The sequence below is a fragment of the Monodelphis domestica genome, chromosome 1 (genome assembly GCF_027887165.1).
Source record: "Monodelphis domestica isolate mMonDom1 chromosome 1, mMonDom1.pri, whole genome shotgun sequence".
NCBI classification, from domain to species: Eukaryota; Metazoa; Chordata; class Mammalia; order Didelphimorphia; family Didelphidae; genus Monodelphis; species Monodelphis domestica.
This window is the reverse complement of record NC_077227.1, coordinates 271,012,065-271,030,003: the sequence shown is the minus strand read 5'-3', so window position 1 is coordinate 271,030,003 and position 17,939 is coordinate 271,012,065. Positions and strand designations below refer to the sequence as shown.

Here is a 17,939-nt window from a genome sequence, read left to right as displayed (position 1 = left end):
TTTCCAAAATAAATGCTATTACTACCCCCATTTTATAGATGAAGAAACAAATTAAATAATAATGATAATAATAGGTAACATTTTTATAGACTAAGTAACTTGTCCAGGGTCACAGAGCTAATAAAAACCCAAGGCAAGATTCAAACTTAAGCCTTCCTGACTCAATATTCAGCAATCTGTCCACCAGACCACCTCATGAAGGTCATGGTCATCACCCTGACTGAACTGTGAGGTAGAATAATCTTTAATATATCCATGAGGATCCCAAGATGGCTCAATGGATTGAAAGTTAGGTCTAGAGCTAGGAAGTCCTAGGTTCAAATCTGGCCTCAGATACTTCCTAGCTGTGAGACCCTGGGCAAATAATTTAAGTTTAATTGCCTAATTATTACTCTTCTGTCTTGGAAGTGATACTTAATATTCATTCTTAGATAGGAAGTAAGAGTTTAAAATATGTATATTCACATACATATTCATGGAGATGAATAAAAATTAGATTTTATGCTTTTGGTACAGGGATGCTTCAGAATTTCTCACTTTTGCTGCTGACAATGAGTTTTGGGATGCCATCAAAGACCAGGAACTTCATGCTTCACATTGAGAATTCCCAAAGAGACTTTGCAGAAGACAGTGTCCCTTTTATTAAATGACAGTTGAACAGATATAGCATTCATGCTCTGTTTGGTGTGCTTGAATATTTGCATGGGCTGAAACCAACAAAGATCTCTTAGACTCTTTGGTCTCTATTTAGCTTCCTGGCATATGTGGCAAACCTCAGTTAACATTTCTCATGTTAATTTAAAAAACAAAAATTTTAAATTGCTCAACTAAATTCTTGAGGGGCGAGGGGAGAATGGAGAAAGAAACCACAGAGCACAAATGCAAAATATATGTCAACTCAACCACTGGATCTGATCTGTCTGAATCTGTTTGAATTTGGATCACAAGAAAAAACTTCCCTACACTGATTCAGGAACATTTCTTCCCTAACATTCCCTGAAGACATACTTTGAAGAGGTATTTCAGAGTCATTAGATTGGAGGATTTTTATCATTACATATGCTTATCTGATCCTAATCCTGACACTCTTCTCCTTTCCACTCTTCTCATCACTGGTGTGTCAGGAAGTCAGCACTGTTATGAGATGTACATATTTCCAGGCTTTTAATGCAAGAATATTAAAATTCTCAATCAAATTTTAAAAATATTGATTAAATGCCGACTATACTTAGCAATAGGTGGCACAGTGGATAGTGTGCTAGATGTGGAGTCAAGAAGACTGGAACTTAAACCCTACCTCAGATGCTTGCCAGCTGTTGGACCCTAGACAAGTCACTTAATTTTTATTCGTTTCAGTTTCCTCAACTGGTAAAATGAGGATCATACTAGTACCTACCTCCCAAGGTTTTTGTGAAGATCAAATCAGATAATATTTGTAAAGCACTTAGTAGAGTACTTGACACATAGCAGGTGCTAAATAAATGCTGATTTCTAATCTATTTCATCAATCCTATCCTATCCTTTCTTACTATGTACATCACTGTGTGAAGATTTCTAAGAGGACGTTTTTGGGAATCACCAGAATGGGCATGGAGGGGTCATGATGATCCATCCATCAGTGAGGGCATACTCATTTCATGAGATCAAAGATCCATGGAAGAGTGAAGAACATGAGCTAAGCTGGAGAAGACACAAATTCTAATAAAACTCTCTTGTGTAGCAAAGGAAAATAAAACTTAAATCTGAAAGGGTAAAAAGCTTCAGAAAATGCTTCCTTTTAATCTCTCCTTCTCCTCAATCCCTACCATGATGTCTTAAATATTGTACACATTGAACAAATGTCTTTTGAATAAACAAGCTACTTAAGTTTGAAAAAAAGGGGAAGATCAGCTACTGTGGATATGTTTAATTCTGTCCTTTAATCAACATAAAAAATCTTGGCAGATTCAACTGCTCCATGTGGGTTCAGATATTATACATCATTTAACCTGAACAATCTCTTTATCCAGTTTTTAAAAAAAATAAGACTTCTGATAGGGCTCACAAGTCTGAGAAGACCTCAAGAAGAGGAAAGTCAGTTATTTTTGTTCATTATAGACAATATTATCTCTTGAGATTGAAAATGAAAGGATAAAATTAACTTTGTACGTTTCCCATTCAGTAAACACTTGAAGAGTATACTGGTTGTTTTTCATAAAAATTTTCATTATCATTTGCTTGGACATTTCCTAAATCCTTTGTATTATAGTTTCTCTTTGCTCATTCAGTTGTCAGGAATGAAACAGTAGAAAGGATGGGAAAAATGCTATCATTAAGCTGCCCTAAATAAAAACTAATGGGATTAAGTAAGAGAAGAGCATGGGAAGAAAGAGGATGTCAGGAATTAAATGAAATCACAAAGTGAGAGGGGAATAAAAAAGGTATGGTTGGAAATATACCCCAATATATAGCTCTTGAACGTTTGCAAAGTTCCATATATATATATATCCTTTCTTTTTTCCTGTTATCTCATTTTATCTTCACAACAATCCTAAACAGGTGCTATTATGATTCCCATTTTATGATGAGGAAACTGAGACAGAATGAACTTAAGGGTCATACAACTGGCTACTGTCTGAGGTAGGTCTTCCTGGTTCCAGGTAAAGTATTCAATTAATTCCCCACTTAACTTCCTCAATAAATGAAAAGTTTAAGATTCAGGCCGCACTTAAAAAAATTGTAAGTGAAATTTCTTAAGATGTATTTTTCATTTGCAAAATTTGATATTATGTGCAACTTTTCAGGAACACTCAATTTTAAGTCACTTTCCCCCTTTCTACTTAAAGCCTAGTTTTTTTGTTTTGTTTTTGACCTCCTTTAACAATATTTTTTTAAAAACTGATTGTTTAGTTGTTTTGGTTATTTTTCAGACTCCTTGTATCTCTATTTGGAGTTTTCTTGGCAAAGATACTGGAGTGGCTTTGATATTTCCTTCTTCAGCTCATTTTATAGATAAGGAAATGGAGATAAAATGAAATAAGTGACTTGCCTAGGGTCACACAGCTAGTGTCTGGGGCCAGATTTGAACTCATGAAGATGAGTCTTCCTAATTCCAGGTCCAGCATTCTTTCCACTGTGCTCCCTAGGTCCCCCTAGCTCCCCCAAATCCCTCTATAAAGATGGAGAGAAAACTGGGTTTAATAATGACTTTGTTCTATTTAATGAACATAGTATTTTTGTTTGAAAATGTCAGAAGTTTCCAAGAACTGACTCTAAAATGTAACTGTTTAAAGATGGAGGAATACTTTCACTTGCTGTTACCAATTTGGTTAACTGACTGAATAGAACAATCTGTGGAACCATGCCATCACATTCCCACTCACCCAATAATTAATTGAATCTAAGTTTAAAATAAAAAAAAAACTGAATTAAACTTTACTCACATCATTGTCTTATATATTTAAATTAAATGACCAAACTCTGTGCATGTGTTTTTAAATGAAGTATTAAGATAAATACCACTGGACTGGAATACAGAAGACCTGGGTTCTAGATCTGGTTCTGCCACTAACTTTATAGTTTCAGTCTTCTCATTTGTAAAATTGGAGAGTTGGGCTAGATGATCTCTAAGATCCTTTCCAGTGTTAGGACCATTAGATTTATGACTTCTGGAGGGAATTGAACTGGAAAAGGAGTACTTGGAGACCACTGCACAAACTAAAGAAAAGCCTTTTTATGAAAGTGAGGTTTTTAAAGGTTTTAGAAAGTGGCACAGTACCTAATAATATTGCTAGATCTTTCTCTGTTCAACCTTACATGCCAATAGAATTAGAACTGTCTTGTCCAGAAGTGGAACTTATTTAAAACTGCCTTCAAGGTGAGATCTGAGAACAGCAGAGAAAGGCACCCAGGCTAAGAATATCTCTGGCTTATGGCTCTACAACAACATCTGAAATACTTTATCTATCTATCCTCTTCACTTACAAGTGTCTGTCATGTTTATAAGGCAAAAATGTAACCTGAGATAGGTAATGCTTTAAATTATAATGACCTTTAGATACTTTAACTTAAGATAACATATTAATATATTTATTTACTTAGCCATTCATGTGTTGAAACAGCAAGGCAAGAATTTGCTTAACCTGGGTCTATGGATTCCTAGATAGATTTCAGGGATTTTGTAAACTTGGATATGAAAAAATACATCTTTATTTTCACTTATATTTATTTTCATTTTATTTTATTTCATGCATTTAAAAAGGTAATTCTGAGAAATGGGTCCATTGGATTCAGACTGCTAAAATGCTCTACCACACAAAAATGTTTAAGATCCCCTGCCCTAAGAGTATTGGGTAAATTTTGATGAGTTGGGAAAAATGTGAAATTCAGAGTATAAGGGGGAAAGTGGGAATGAAGAGAACTAGCACTGGGTTAAATATTTTACAAAGAGTATTTTTTTTTGATAAGGAGAAGGGGAAACTCTAAGGAAGGGGGTGCAGTTGTCAGAAGAACACAACTTTGTCTATTTTACATATGCCTGAAGTGGCACTGAATAATGCTTGGCATTGCCCCTCCCCTCACTTGCTGGTTACAGGAAAAGCAGAGTATCCGGGTCTGGGGGAAGTGGGTGAGACACTCACAATGCCAGATATGAATCATATTTACGTATTTCTGCTGCCATGACACATTGCCAAAGGGATGAATGGACTTCTAAAATAAAACAATTCACTTTTCCAATCTTGCTTAATTTTTGGTATATCTTGAAACCAGAAAGCAATTATATTGTTTAGTCTTTAAATTAGTAAATTATTTCTATAGTGGCAAGATCTGCTTAACAGATTGTTTTTGCTTGTAGAATACATGGAAAAGTAAACATATATACATATATGTATATAAATGTTTATATATATACACATATGCAAACACATGTATATATATAAAGACAAAAATAGCTTTTATGGCCACAGAATATGACAAAAGGACAAGCATAGGGATACATTCTACATTCTCTTTCCCTAGTCAATTATTTGCATCATGGGATCAAAGGACCAGATTTAGATATAAGATACAATTGAAAAATAGAGCCTAAATTTTATATCAAAGAAATCCAACTGGATGATGGCATCTGAGGCCAATTTACCTTTTGCTTTTTGTTTTTTTGTTTTTGTTTGTTTCTAATGCATGTATAATATCAATAGAAACTGCTGGATTGCTCCAGGATCCAAATCACCACTTCTCTGGTATAATGTAATATGTTTACATTATTGAGGTGCAATGTGAAAGAAATGTGCCCTACGTGACTTCTGGGATTTAAAGTATCTCTTTAAGCATCTCAATTAAAATTACAAAGAACCTAAAGTAATAGTATAAAGTAATAAGAAATGGCATTGGAATTTTTGTTGAATCAGGAAATATAAGCAAGCTGTAATAAGAGGGTAAGGGAACAAGCATTTCTTAAACACATTATCCTTAAGTTGTTCAGTCATTTTTCACTTGTGTCTTACTCTTCATGATCCCATTTGGGGTTTTCTGAGCAGAGATACTAGAGTGGTTTGCCATTTCTCTCTCCAACTCATTTGACAGATAAGGAAACTGAGGCAAACAGGGTAGAGTGGCTTGCCTAGGTAGTAAATGTGTGAGGTCAGATTTGAACTTACAAAGAAGAGTCTTTCTAACTCTAAGCCAGGCATTCTGTCAACATTCTATCAACTCAGGTTCAGTACTAAGTGCTTTATAGGTATTATCTCATTTGATCCTCGCAATAACCCAGTGAAATAGATGCTATTATTATCTCCATTTTACTGTTAAGGAAACTGAAGCCAATGCAGATTAAGTGACTTGCCCAGAGTCACACAGCTAGTAAAGTATCTGTGGTGGATTTTAGCTCAGGTCTTCCTGATTCCATGCCCAGATCTTTGTATACTGTGCCACCTAGCTGCCCTACAAGAGAGTCAACAGCTACCAGGATTATAGTATAATCAAGTGCTGCTTTAATGTACCCTTTCTCTGCCTTGATATTTGAGAAATGTACCTTTTCTCAGACTTACATGAATTGATTCCGAGTGAAGCAACCAGAACCAGAACAATGAACATAGTTACATCAATACTGTACAATGAACAATTGTGAATGACTTAGTTATTCTCAGCAATACATTGATCCAAGACAATTCCCAAAGACTTAAAATAAAAAAAATACTATTCACCTCCCAAGAAAGAACCAATGGAGTCTGAATGCAGATCAAAGAATATCATTCCCCCACTTTTTTTCATTTGTAAATATCTTCTTCCACAACATATTTAATACAGAAATATTTTGTATACCAAATAGCTTACTGTTTTAGGGAGGTGGGAAAGAAAGGGAAGAGGAAAAGAATTTGGGACCCCAAATCTTAGAAAATGAATGTCAAAATTGTTTTTACATGTAATGTGGGGTGGGGGAGACATTACTGTAGAAAAAAGTTACCTGTCCTCAGATAACTTCCCCATAGCAGAAATCACCTTATTCAAGTAAAAAATATAGAGAATAACAAAACAATTGTGGGTACGAAATGGGCATGATATTTGGGCAATAAAAGAAATGATACAAGTGCCAAAATTCTGAAGTTCCCTGGAAAATTCTTCTATTAAAACCTACATGAATTGATGCAGTGAAATACTTGGAACCAAGAGAACACTGTACATTATAACAGCAACATTATATGATAATCAACTGTGAAAGACTCAGGTGTTCTCAATAATACAAAGATTCAAGATAATTGTGAAGAACTTATGATGAAGAAGGCTATCCACTCGCCAAAAAAAGTGATGGAATCTGAATGCAGCTTGAAGCATATAATTTTTCACTTTATTTGTGTGTGTCTTTATTTTGGAGTTTGAGTTTTATATGAGTATTCTCTCACAACATGACCAATATGGAAATATATGGAAATATGACTTACATGATCATACATTTATAACCCAGATCAAATTGTTTATTATCTCAGAGATGGAAGAGAGGAAGGGAGACAATTTGGATCTTATAATTTTGAAAAATCTATGTTAAAATTTTTATTATGCATAATTGGGTAATAAAATATTAAAAAGAAAAAGATGAAAAATAATTACTCCATTACTGAGAGGCTGTTTTCTTGGGCTTCTAATCATTTTCAGCTACGTATTTATGTTGTTGCTACTATATATGATACTGTTCATTTATTTAACGAACACTGGGCATAAGACAGTGTTCTCAGATTTGAGGAATATAGAATTATATGGATGTTAGTCCTAATCTTAAAATGATTATAATCTAGTGGGGGGGATATAACTAAACATGATACAGAATGTAATACATATCACAAGAGAACAAGAGCTTTAAAAGTTATGAGGAGTATGGCATTACTGAGGAATTGGAGGAATCAGCAAAACTTTACTGACAGGCGTTAAGGGAGATGGGCTTTGAAGCATATGCAAGATGCTGAGAGGCAAAAATGAGAGAGGAAGGCCATTTTGTATGGGAGAGTTATGAGTAGGCATGTAGAGAGTAAAATGCAGAATGTGTTGAAGGGGTGAAAAGACTAACCTTGGTTTTTCAGAGGGCTACCAGACTGGTAAATCATGGTAGGCAGTATATCTATATTTCAAGGAAATTTATGCCATAATTTATTGTCATTTATTGCTGGACACTTAGGCTGTTTCTAATAGTTTTCTATTATTAATGGTGCAGCTAACTGCCTTTTTTTAAAAGACAAAACTATTTCATAAAGTTTAAATTGCTCAATGTCTGAGCAGCAGGCAACAGACATATTTGACATGCCTTTTACCTCAAGACTGTGCTAAGGAATATAAAATCTGATTTAAAAAGAGATGACCAGCCAAAAACATAGTTGGTGATGAGGAAATTAGAGTGAATTTAAGAGGCGATTTTTATAGCAACATTTCCATTCTCAATAGTAAAGACTGATGAAAGGTTGAGTTTGTGTCTCAGCATAAACTGAGAGTTTGTGTGTAAAATCACCCATGTTTAAGTGACAGAGGGATATTTCTCTTTTTCCATTCCCCTTTTCTATTTTAAAACAAAAGTGACTAAACTTTAGTGAAAGCATAATGTCCAAAATACAAGATATCTTCATTTTAAGTGATAAGGGTCACTAGTCCAGAAAGCAAGTACATTGTTGACTATATCTTTCCATTTGTGCAAGAGAAATAATAATACTTTTATTCCCTCAAAGTATTTAAGCAAATGCTGCCTGTAATACCATATGTGTGCATATCAAATATCTGTGATTTCATCAACCAAAGGAACTCTCACTGATGAAACTATCAACAACCAAACTACAACTCTTCTATGACTGTTTCAAAGGCATTTTAGTAGTATTTGACTCTTCATTACCCCATTTGAGGTTTCTTGGCAAAGATAATGAAATGATTTTCCATTTCCTTCTCTGATTCGTTTTATAGATGAAGAACTGAGGCAAATAGGGATAAGTGACTTGCCCAGCATCAAACAGTTAATGTGTGTCTGAGGCTAGATTTGAACTCAGATGTCCCTGCCTCCAGATCTAGCACTCAAAGCACTCTGCCACCTAGGTGCCCTTCTCCTATGACAGTAATTACTAAATTCAAACGTCTTCATCCTTTTTTCTCTGCAGCTTTTTTAGATTGTTGCTTTTCTTTGTTTTTGGACTACAGTTACTTCATGGTCTTTGTAGAACATCTGGTAAGGAGGAAATTGTGTTCACCTATTGGAGATATTCTTACTCCCAATGCATAGAGCAAATGATCCTGCATAGAGCAAATCTCCTGCTTTACTGAGAAAACTAAGGCCATCTTGCCTCTCATTATTTTTTAGTATCAACCATTCTTTTCTTCCCTCCTCTACTCCAGTCTCAAGAAAAGAATTTGCCTACTCCTTGCCTATCCCCTTACTCCCAAAAGTATGTTCACTCTCTCCCTCTTTACTAGCTCATTCCCATTTACCTACAAACACAAGCAGGCCTATGCTAGAGCTAGCTATAACCAGTTTCAGAGAGTCAAATTTTAAATTTTCATTCTGAGCATTTATTTACACATTGGAAATTGGCAAAGGCTTCAAATCAGGGCTTGAATTATTATTATTTTATAGACTGCCTAGACTTAAAGAAAGTGATGGGAAAATGGTAATAATTTAGATTAAACTTTAAAAGTATATCATGTATATCCCACCTCCCCCCTAGGGAAAGACAGTTATTAAACATTTAATAGCATGTGCTCACTTTCAAGTATTCTCAATGTTAGCAAAACCTTCCCTCAATCTCTTCCCATTCAGTTACCATTTTCTATTCACCATAAAACTTCTTGCAAAATTCATTTAACTACATCAGACTATATTGCTGCTATTGTTGTTCAGTCACATACAAATCCTTTTGACTCCATTTGTTTTTTTCTTGGCAAAAATACTGGAGCTATTTGCCATTTCTTTATCTAGCTCATATTACAAATGAGGAAACTGAGACAGAGTTAAGTATCTTGTCCATGGTCTAGGAAGTGTCTGGGGATTAGAACTCAGGTCTTCCTGACTATTGCTCTAGTACTCTATCCACTGGACCACCTCTCTGCCTTATGATTATATTGTATCTACTATATTCAAATCTTTGCAAGAGATGTTGGAGACACAAATTAAAAAATGAATAGGCTTTGCCTTCAAGAAGCTTACATTTTTTTTTAGGAGGAAACAGTTCCCCCCAGTAGAATGCCAACTTCTAAGCATTGTTCCTAGTTCTACCCCATGGGGCATGACAACCCTTTAAATGCTTGAAAGCAACTATTGTTTCTTCTATTTTTAAGGTCAGTGTTCCCATTACCTTCAGTTCCTAGCATTCTCGATGACATGATTTCCAGCCTATCCTGTTTGGTTATTTTATTCAAGATGGACTCCATTTCGTCAAATTGTAATATAGAACTGAATATTTTGTAAAACAAACACTGGCTAAGAAGTCTGGAAATCTGAATAAAACAAATTAGTTGTATGATCATGTTTTATTCCTCATTCTCCTCATCTATAAAATGAGGTTAGACTAAAATCTCACGTCTAGAAGATCTTTCTTTCTATAAAACATATTTCCTCTATCTCTTAAATTCTAGAAGTTTATGCCTTTTGCTATATAGTCTTTGTAAGAAAATCATATATACAAAATCCCATATTTATAAAACATACTTTAGGGGGGTGATTATAATTTTTTATTATGAAAATAGTCTACCTTATTAAAGAATAACTTTAAATAGCCAAGATTTTTTAAAAGAGTTGAAAGATGATTTGCAGATAATCTTCTAGGAACCTATACATTATATAAACAAAGTACTAAAAGAAAACTATTAACAATTATTACAATAAAATCCAAATACCTTAGCCTAGCATTCAAGGCCTTCTACAATGTTTCTAATCTACCATTTTAGCCTTATTTCTCATTAAGTCTCCTGTATGCTATTTTCTAGTCAAACCAGACTGCTTGTCATACTCTACAAACTGCTGAACTTTTTCCCATCTCCTCACCTTTGCTTGAAATATTCTATAGGAACTCAGTCCTTCTTTGTGATCTAGTAAAATGGTCTCCTCAATGATTACTCCACTTAAGAATCTTGTGCTCCTCTTTGAAGAATACTCTTCTATGCACCCATCTCAAAGTTCTTTATTAAACTATTAAACTCTTTAAAGTTGAGGCCTTTGTCTTATTTATCTTTTATTTTCCCCAAAGTCATAGTTCAATGTACATAGATGTTAAATAAATGTGAAATTATTGACAAGCTAAGCCACCATTCCAAACAGTAAATAAGTGAATTGTTTTTAGTCATAGATATAATCTCAAGTTCTAAGAAACTGCTAAACCTCTTGAAAAAGGCAGAAGAAAATTTCCAATACATACACATATTAATTAGCATGAAACAGTAAAGAACACATTTTTACCAGAATTTAAATGTTTCTACATTAGTAAAATAAGTGCCACGTTGGTAAATTTCAGCAAAATTCTTCTAGTTATGACTTTCTGAGAAAACCTTTTGAATTGCCAGGAAATTCATCTAGCTCTTTCTTTTACATTATGAATAATTGTAATCTTTTAAATTTATATTAGAAGTGTAAAGGGGAACCTGAGAAACTTTCCTCTAGAATAGTAAAATGTAATTTGGCAAATAAGTATAGGAAAAACATGTAAGGAACTCTAAAGTTAATTTTTCAATAAACATTCTCAATTGCTTATTTTCTGTTTGTCATATGAACATCTGGAAAAAGGGGGGGTAAAAATAAATACTAGGTATGTTTGTATTTCAATGAAAAATGGGAATGTAGCTTCTTATTGGCAAGGGAGCAAATGGGTAGTATAGTTTTTCTCAGCTGGAAGTAGGAACTAAAGGATCACGGGAGGCAGAAGCTAGAAGCTGGTTTGAGCTCCTCCATCTCCCATGAGCTTTTGGTTCTAATTTCCAGCTGGAAAAACTATACATCCCATTATCTCCCTGGTTGACAAGAGGCTACAAGAAACATCTATTGAACATTTCATAAGGCTTTAAGGGATGGGAATTAGATGATGAGTGAAGCATGCTATACTCATAGAAACATGTCTGTGATGGAAGTGAATACATAACAATGGTTAGGGTAGGACTGAACAAAATGAACAAAAATATAAACATTTCCTTCAGCCTTGGTTTGGTCCTATTAATGGAGGAAGGGGATCAGATCTGAAATTGGAAGTAGTCAAATATCTTGGACATGATATATAATATCATAGACTTTAAAAAGTACTATTTTTTCAAGTGTTTGTGCTTTTAGTCCTCAGTAATTCTGTTCTATGTGGCATGTAGTCATCTATTTTGTAATAAACTGAGTTGTATATTCCCATGAAGACTAAAAGTCTTGGAAGAATACCAAGGACAAAACTGTAACAGAGACAGATAGAAACAGAGAACAAGAGATAAGAGGAAGGAAGGCAGAAAAACAGACACAAAGAGACAGAAAGAAACTGTCAGGTAGAAAGAGGAAGATGAGAGGAGAGAGAAAGAAGAGGGAAGAGTGGAGGTGGGAGGAGTGGGAAGAGGGGCAAAAAAGGGGATGCCAGAGGGAGGAAGAACAGAATTGCCTTCAAAGATTAATTTAATTATCTTTATTGGTCACTAGATGGTAAACTGAGAGACTACTGCATTTGAATTTAAATCCTGCTGTAGACACCAACCAGTTAAGTAACAGTTGGGAAGGTCATTTAATATCTCTTTAATATCAGTTTTCCTATCTATAAAATGGTAATAATAATAGTAGCATCTATCTCTCAGAGTTCTTCTGAGTATAAAATGAGATAAGTGCTCCATGAACCTTTAAGCAATATATAAATGCTAGCTGTTATTATTATTATTATTACTATAGAAAAATAAGAAAATATATTCTAAATCATCAGTTTCAGCCTTGATTATGCAAACAGGACTCAAATGAAATGGTGGTCATCTTTCAGAAGAAAACAAAAAATATGTGAAATCTAAAACAATATTTTATTTTTTAAAAATTTTATTAGATTATTTAGAATATTTTTCCATGGTTACAAGATTCATGTTCTTTCCCTCTCCTCTCCCCAACCCTCTCCCATAGCTAGAACACAATTCCACTGGGTTTAACATGTGTCATTCATCAAGACCCATTTCCATATTATTAATATTTGCATTGGGGTGATTGTTTAGAGTAGTGGTTCTCAACCTTTCTAATGCCGTGACCCCGCAGTACAGTTCCTCATTTTGCAGTGACCCCAAAGCAAAAAATTATTTTGGTGGCTACTTAAGACTAATTTTGCCACAGTTATGATTCGGAATGTAAATACATGATATGCCTTATGTATTCTCATTGCTACAAATTGAGAGGTTGAGGACCGCTGGTTTAGAGTCTATATCCCTAATCCCCATTGACCCATGTGATCGAGCAGTTGCTAAAACAATATTTTAGACTACTTGGATTGATGTAGTTTTATCTGAAATATAATTTTGACAAACTAGAAGATATGTTTTCTCTAAATTCCACACTATGTAAGTCAAGTATACTTGCCTTCAAAGAATTTAACAAACAATGAAAAAAAAGTTATAATTTAATGTTATGTATGATGCGACATAGAAAAATGAAACAGAATGAGCCATTCAGGGAAGAAGAGGTTACTTCTAGCTGGGAGGCAATCAAGGAAGGTTTCCCTCATGAGAAGGTGCCACCTAAGCCATGTGGAAAATTAAAAGAATTGAGAATTTTTTTTTTTGAGAAATAATTCCCCCTTTAGCTCCTAGGGAGAGTTTGATTTTTAAAACTACAAAACTACCTCTCCTCCAGGCCATGAAATGGGTTGGGTCCTCCCTTCTTTTATCTAGATGTAAAAACTGGCACAGTAGAGACCTGCTCCCAATTCATCTGTAAACTAGAACTTGATTACGTGATTACAATCAGCTAGGCAGATACCATGCTGGTGCAAGTGGGCTAGTCAGCCACACACTGGGGAGTAAAAGAATGTTTTGGTCTCCAGAAGACCTGTAACTTCCTGGAAGGAAGTCTCCTGAGTTCCAATTAGAAACCTCTCTGGATATCAGATGGTGTACAACGGGAAGTGGGGATTTTTTCCCAGCTGCTAGCTCTTTTGCCCATCCTGGCTCCTTCTTCCTCTCCCTTTCTCTCTCCCTCTCCCTTTCTCTCTCCCTCTCCCTTTCTCTCTCCTTCCCTTTCTCTCTCCCTCTCCCTCTCCCTCTCCCTCTCCCTCTCCCTCTCCCTCTCCCTCTCCCTCTCCCTCTCCCTCTCCCTCTCCCTTTCCCTCTCCCTCTCTCTCTCTCTCTCTCTCTCTCTCTCTCTCTCTCTCTCTCTCTCTCTCTCTCTCTCTCTCTCTAAGGTGGATCCAGTTCTTAGAGGCTGGACCAGCTCTTTTCTGACTAGCTCTTTTCTGGACACTTTGGCTTGTCACTCAACTGCAAGTTCTATAGAGTCTCTACTAGACTGGAGGGAGTTTATGGCTAGTTAGAATGTAGTGACTAGCAGATTAATAAATTGATTTTATTAAACCAAAAACACAGCCTCCAGATAATTTCAAACATCACATCTAGGAGTGTTAGAAAAGTCAAAATTTCAAGAGGCACTTGCACTTCTGCAGAGAAAATCCATCCTGGACATGCCAGACCTGGACATGGTCATTTTATAGTTGTCCTATCATTAAAATAAGAATAAGTCCCTAGCCTTCTAGTAGCTACCTACTCAAGTATTTTTTACAGCTAAATCTCTTTTTCCTTGAGCAACAAGGAACTTTCCCATTAGGCTGATTATCAGCTCCTAATGCAGTACTTTGCACTTAGAAGGCACTTCTCAAACAGTTATTGATGATTCATTCAAACTTTAAAAATAGGTATGAAGTCACTCTTTTAAAAAAAAAGTAAATAGAGAACACTAGATCAATAGCAGAGTTAAGAATAGGGCCTTGGGATCCAGGACTCACTAACCCTAAATCTCATTCATTGGTAATGTCAGCCCAATTTCCTGGTTTATATGCTAGATGGAATGTTGGAACTGGAAGAAAAAGCCAGAGACAATAATTCCTGAGATACATATATATATAAAATGATGATTTGGAAGAGACAATAGAGATCATTACTAAATGATCTGCCTAAGTATACACAGGTAGTCATCAAAGTCAGTATTTGAACTCAGAACTTAGAATTTAATGTTCAATTTTGAGTGGTCTAGGAGCCATTTCCTATGCTATTCTATGGACTTAGTTAGGATATACCTAGCTGTTTTATCGGGTTATATGTTTCCTTCCACTGCAGTGAATAATTAAGAGCTGGCTAGAAAGATTTAAACTATTGTGTGTGCCTGCTATTATTTGTTGAGATTCCTTTCTATTTCTCTTTCTTAAACTTAGGGAAACAGCATGATGTAGGAGAAAAAGCAATCTAGGTCTGAGACCTAGACCCACAGATTACCTATTTTTAAATAGGTGGAGATGATGATACTTGCTATATAATTCATAGGATTGTGAGCAAAGAACTTTGTAAAACTGAAAATTTGTTTGTATATAACATGTGTGTTTATATGATATAAATAAGTCACTGTTATGTTTTGATTTTCTTTTTTATTCCTCATACTTTGTGCTTTGTTTTTATTAATACCATTCTTTTTTCTTTTTAAAGTTTCCTAGGGTTAGGGGAATGTTATTTTAAAAGCTACTTGGTATCTTGAATGCAGAAGCCTTGATTTTTGTATTTCCCATAAAAATCAAAAGAAAGTAACAGTTTGACTTTCATTGAAAGAAAGAGTGTGTGGTAGTTACATTTTAATTTAATAATATTAATACTAATCACCAGCATTATAGAGAGTCTAAGGACAATGATTTCCACAGTGGCAATCAAGGTTTATTTTTGTAAATGATTACTATTTCTAGGAAGGTATATTACACATCATGGCTTACCTTCTTTGTCAACAGTACAATGGCACTCAATCTAAATTTTATTTTATAATGCTCCGGAGGAGGTAATACAAGGTAATATAAACACTATTTGGAAGGGCATTTTTACCTAAACCAGAATTATCTATGAGGAACCAATTCATGTTAAATATTGATATTATGATAAAAGAGAGCTACTCTGAATATAAATCTGGAGGTTTATAGGAAAGCATTTTCAGAAGATAAAACAGATAAACATACGGAGATTTTCAGTTTGAGAAACTTAAATACTCCCTAACCACAGCAATCCACTTGAGTTTGACACCACCGTTGTACACCATATTTATTCAGGTATCTGTACATTTTCCTTTTCTTCTCAGTGATGATACCATCAATCCTTCCCTTTGCCTGTCTGAATCCTACTAACTCCTAGGTTTAACTCAGTTTAACTCTTACTATTCCAGCTGAAAGTGACTTATTCAAAGAACATTGGTTAAGCTAAGGTATTAGATTTTAGGGATTTGGTGACAAAAACAAAACTTTTTTTGCCTTACCCTAGAGGAGTTTATATTCTGCATATTCACTTTTTCCTACCACAAGAAGGAAATTCATAATGAACAGTGAACTGATAGAAAATAAGAGTTGGCCATGTAGAATGGAAAACCAGATCTTCGTGAGGGCATAAGACATTGGGAAGTTGGATTCCCAGAATCAGAACTCACCTGTAAATGATCCCTTTCTCATGTAGAAACATAAGGGCAGAAATTATTTCTGCAGCATAGAAGCGAGCTCGTGCTTCATCAAAACGCCGGGATTTCTGGATGTGGAACATCAAGTCACCTCCATTCACAAACTCCATCACAAAAAATAGGCGATCCTAGGAATAAACATAAGAATGGTAAAGGATTAAATACTGCAATTTTTTAAAAACAGAGATCAAATGTATTTATTATGTGGTAGTAATAGGGAAGAGATCCTTCATCTGGCATTATCCAAAAGAACATCTGAGAGTATCAGATAACATCAAGATAAAATCTACTGGAAGTAAATTAGCTGGTGTAAGACTATGTTGGGATATTACTGAGTCAAAAGGCAAGTAATGCATTTAGGCCAATCCTGACCATATCCTCAGTGAAGCTGCCTGTGCAAGTAAGGGCTGGATAAACATTTTTTCAGAGACATTATAATAGGGAAATTTCATATTTTGTTTAAGGATTAAGGATTATCTCTAATCTACATTTTTGTAGAGGAAAGAAAAGTAGCATCCAACATGGTCCTTGCTCTTAGGAACTTTCTAGTCTTTGTTATTATGTTTAAATTAATATGTCTGAAACAATCAGAGTAACTTAATGCCCAAAGGTATTGATTGTAAAAACTAAAGGAGTTTAAAAAAGATGAAGTCAGTTTAGACTGGAATAGTGAGTTAAATTGAGTTTAACCTGAAAATTAGTAGGACTCAGACAGGCAAAGGGAAGGAGTGAGGACATCATTACTGATAAGAAAAGGAAAAAGTATAGATAAATGAATAACTATGGTATACAACAGTGATGTCAAGCTCAAATAGAAATGGATCACTTTGGGCTGTATATTGACTTAGCAAACTACATTGATATTATTGATGCTGCACTATATATGGCAGCCTCACAGTGCAGTGGATAGAGTGCTGGACCTAGAGTCAAGAAGACTTGAGTTCAAATCTGATCATAGACCCTTATGAGCTATGTGATCCTTGGCAAGTCACTTAACATCTGCCTCGGCTTCCTCATCTATAAAACATGGCAAACTAATCTAGTATCTTTGCCAAGAAAACATCAAATGAGGTTACAAAGAGTTTGGACATGACTAGATAACATGCTGCATTGTATTTCTGTTTATTTTGCCAGATATTTAACAATTACATTGAAATCTGATTAGGGTCAGATATTTTGTCCACTGTATCTAGTTTATAATATTGAGAAGATTTGCCTTAAAAGATATATAGATATATATATATATATATATATATATATATGGGAAATCCTAGAAAATAACCAATTGGGTGTTAACTTTCTTGCTTGTACTATATAAACTACATATGTTTAAATGGAGGAAGAGTAGTTGAAATCTTATAGTAGAGAAACAAGTTTGTTCTCTCACCATTTGAGATGGAGATAAGTAGGCAAGAAGACTGGATAATGATTGCAATGAACAAAGCTGCCTCATTGGTTTAATGATCATAATTCAACATGATGAATTGGAAAGACTACTAGATTTGTAGACAGTGTACCTGAGTTTTAATCCCATCTTTCCCATCTTTCTTATTCTATGACTGAATGATTCAGTTGACTTTTCTGAGCCTCATTTTCTTCCTCTGAATAATAGGCACTGATTAAGTTTCATAGTCTCAGAAACTCACATTTGGAGATTCAGTATAGTGGCCAAGTGCAAGTTTTGTGAGTTTTATAATAGTTCATGCTTTCATAGAACTTTATAAAGTAATTTCCTCTAAATCACCCTGAGGCAAGTTTTATAAGTTTTGTTATTCATATCCCTAAAGAATCTCAAAGAAGTTGCATGTTATGC

General features: G+C 34.8%; 1 protein-coding gene across 2 annotated transcripts in view; it reads right to left on the bottom strand.

Annotated features, from left to right (window-relative positions):
- PRKCH (protein kinase C eta) overlaps window positions 1-17,939 on the bottom strand; it is a 286,419-nt gene that overhangs the window by 64,444 nt on the left and 204,036 nt on the right. For both annotated transcript variants that reach the window (XM_001377520.5, XM_007472981.3), the window contains exon 10: window positions 16,100-16,254. In XM_001377520.5, coding sequence (XP_001377557.2) covers window positions 16,100-16,254 — 155 coding nt within the window. The remainder of the gene's footprint in view (window positions 1-16,099; window positions 16,255-17,939) is intronic.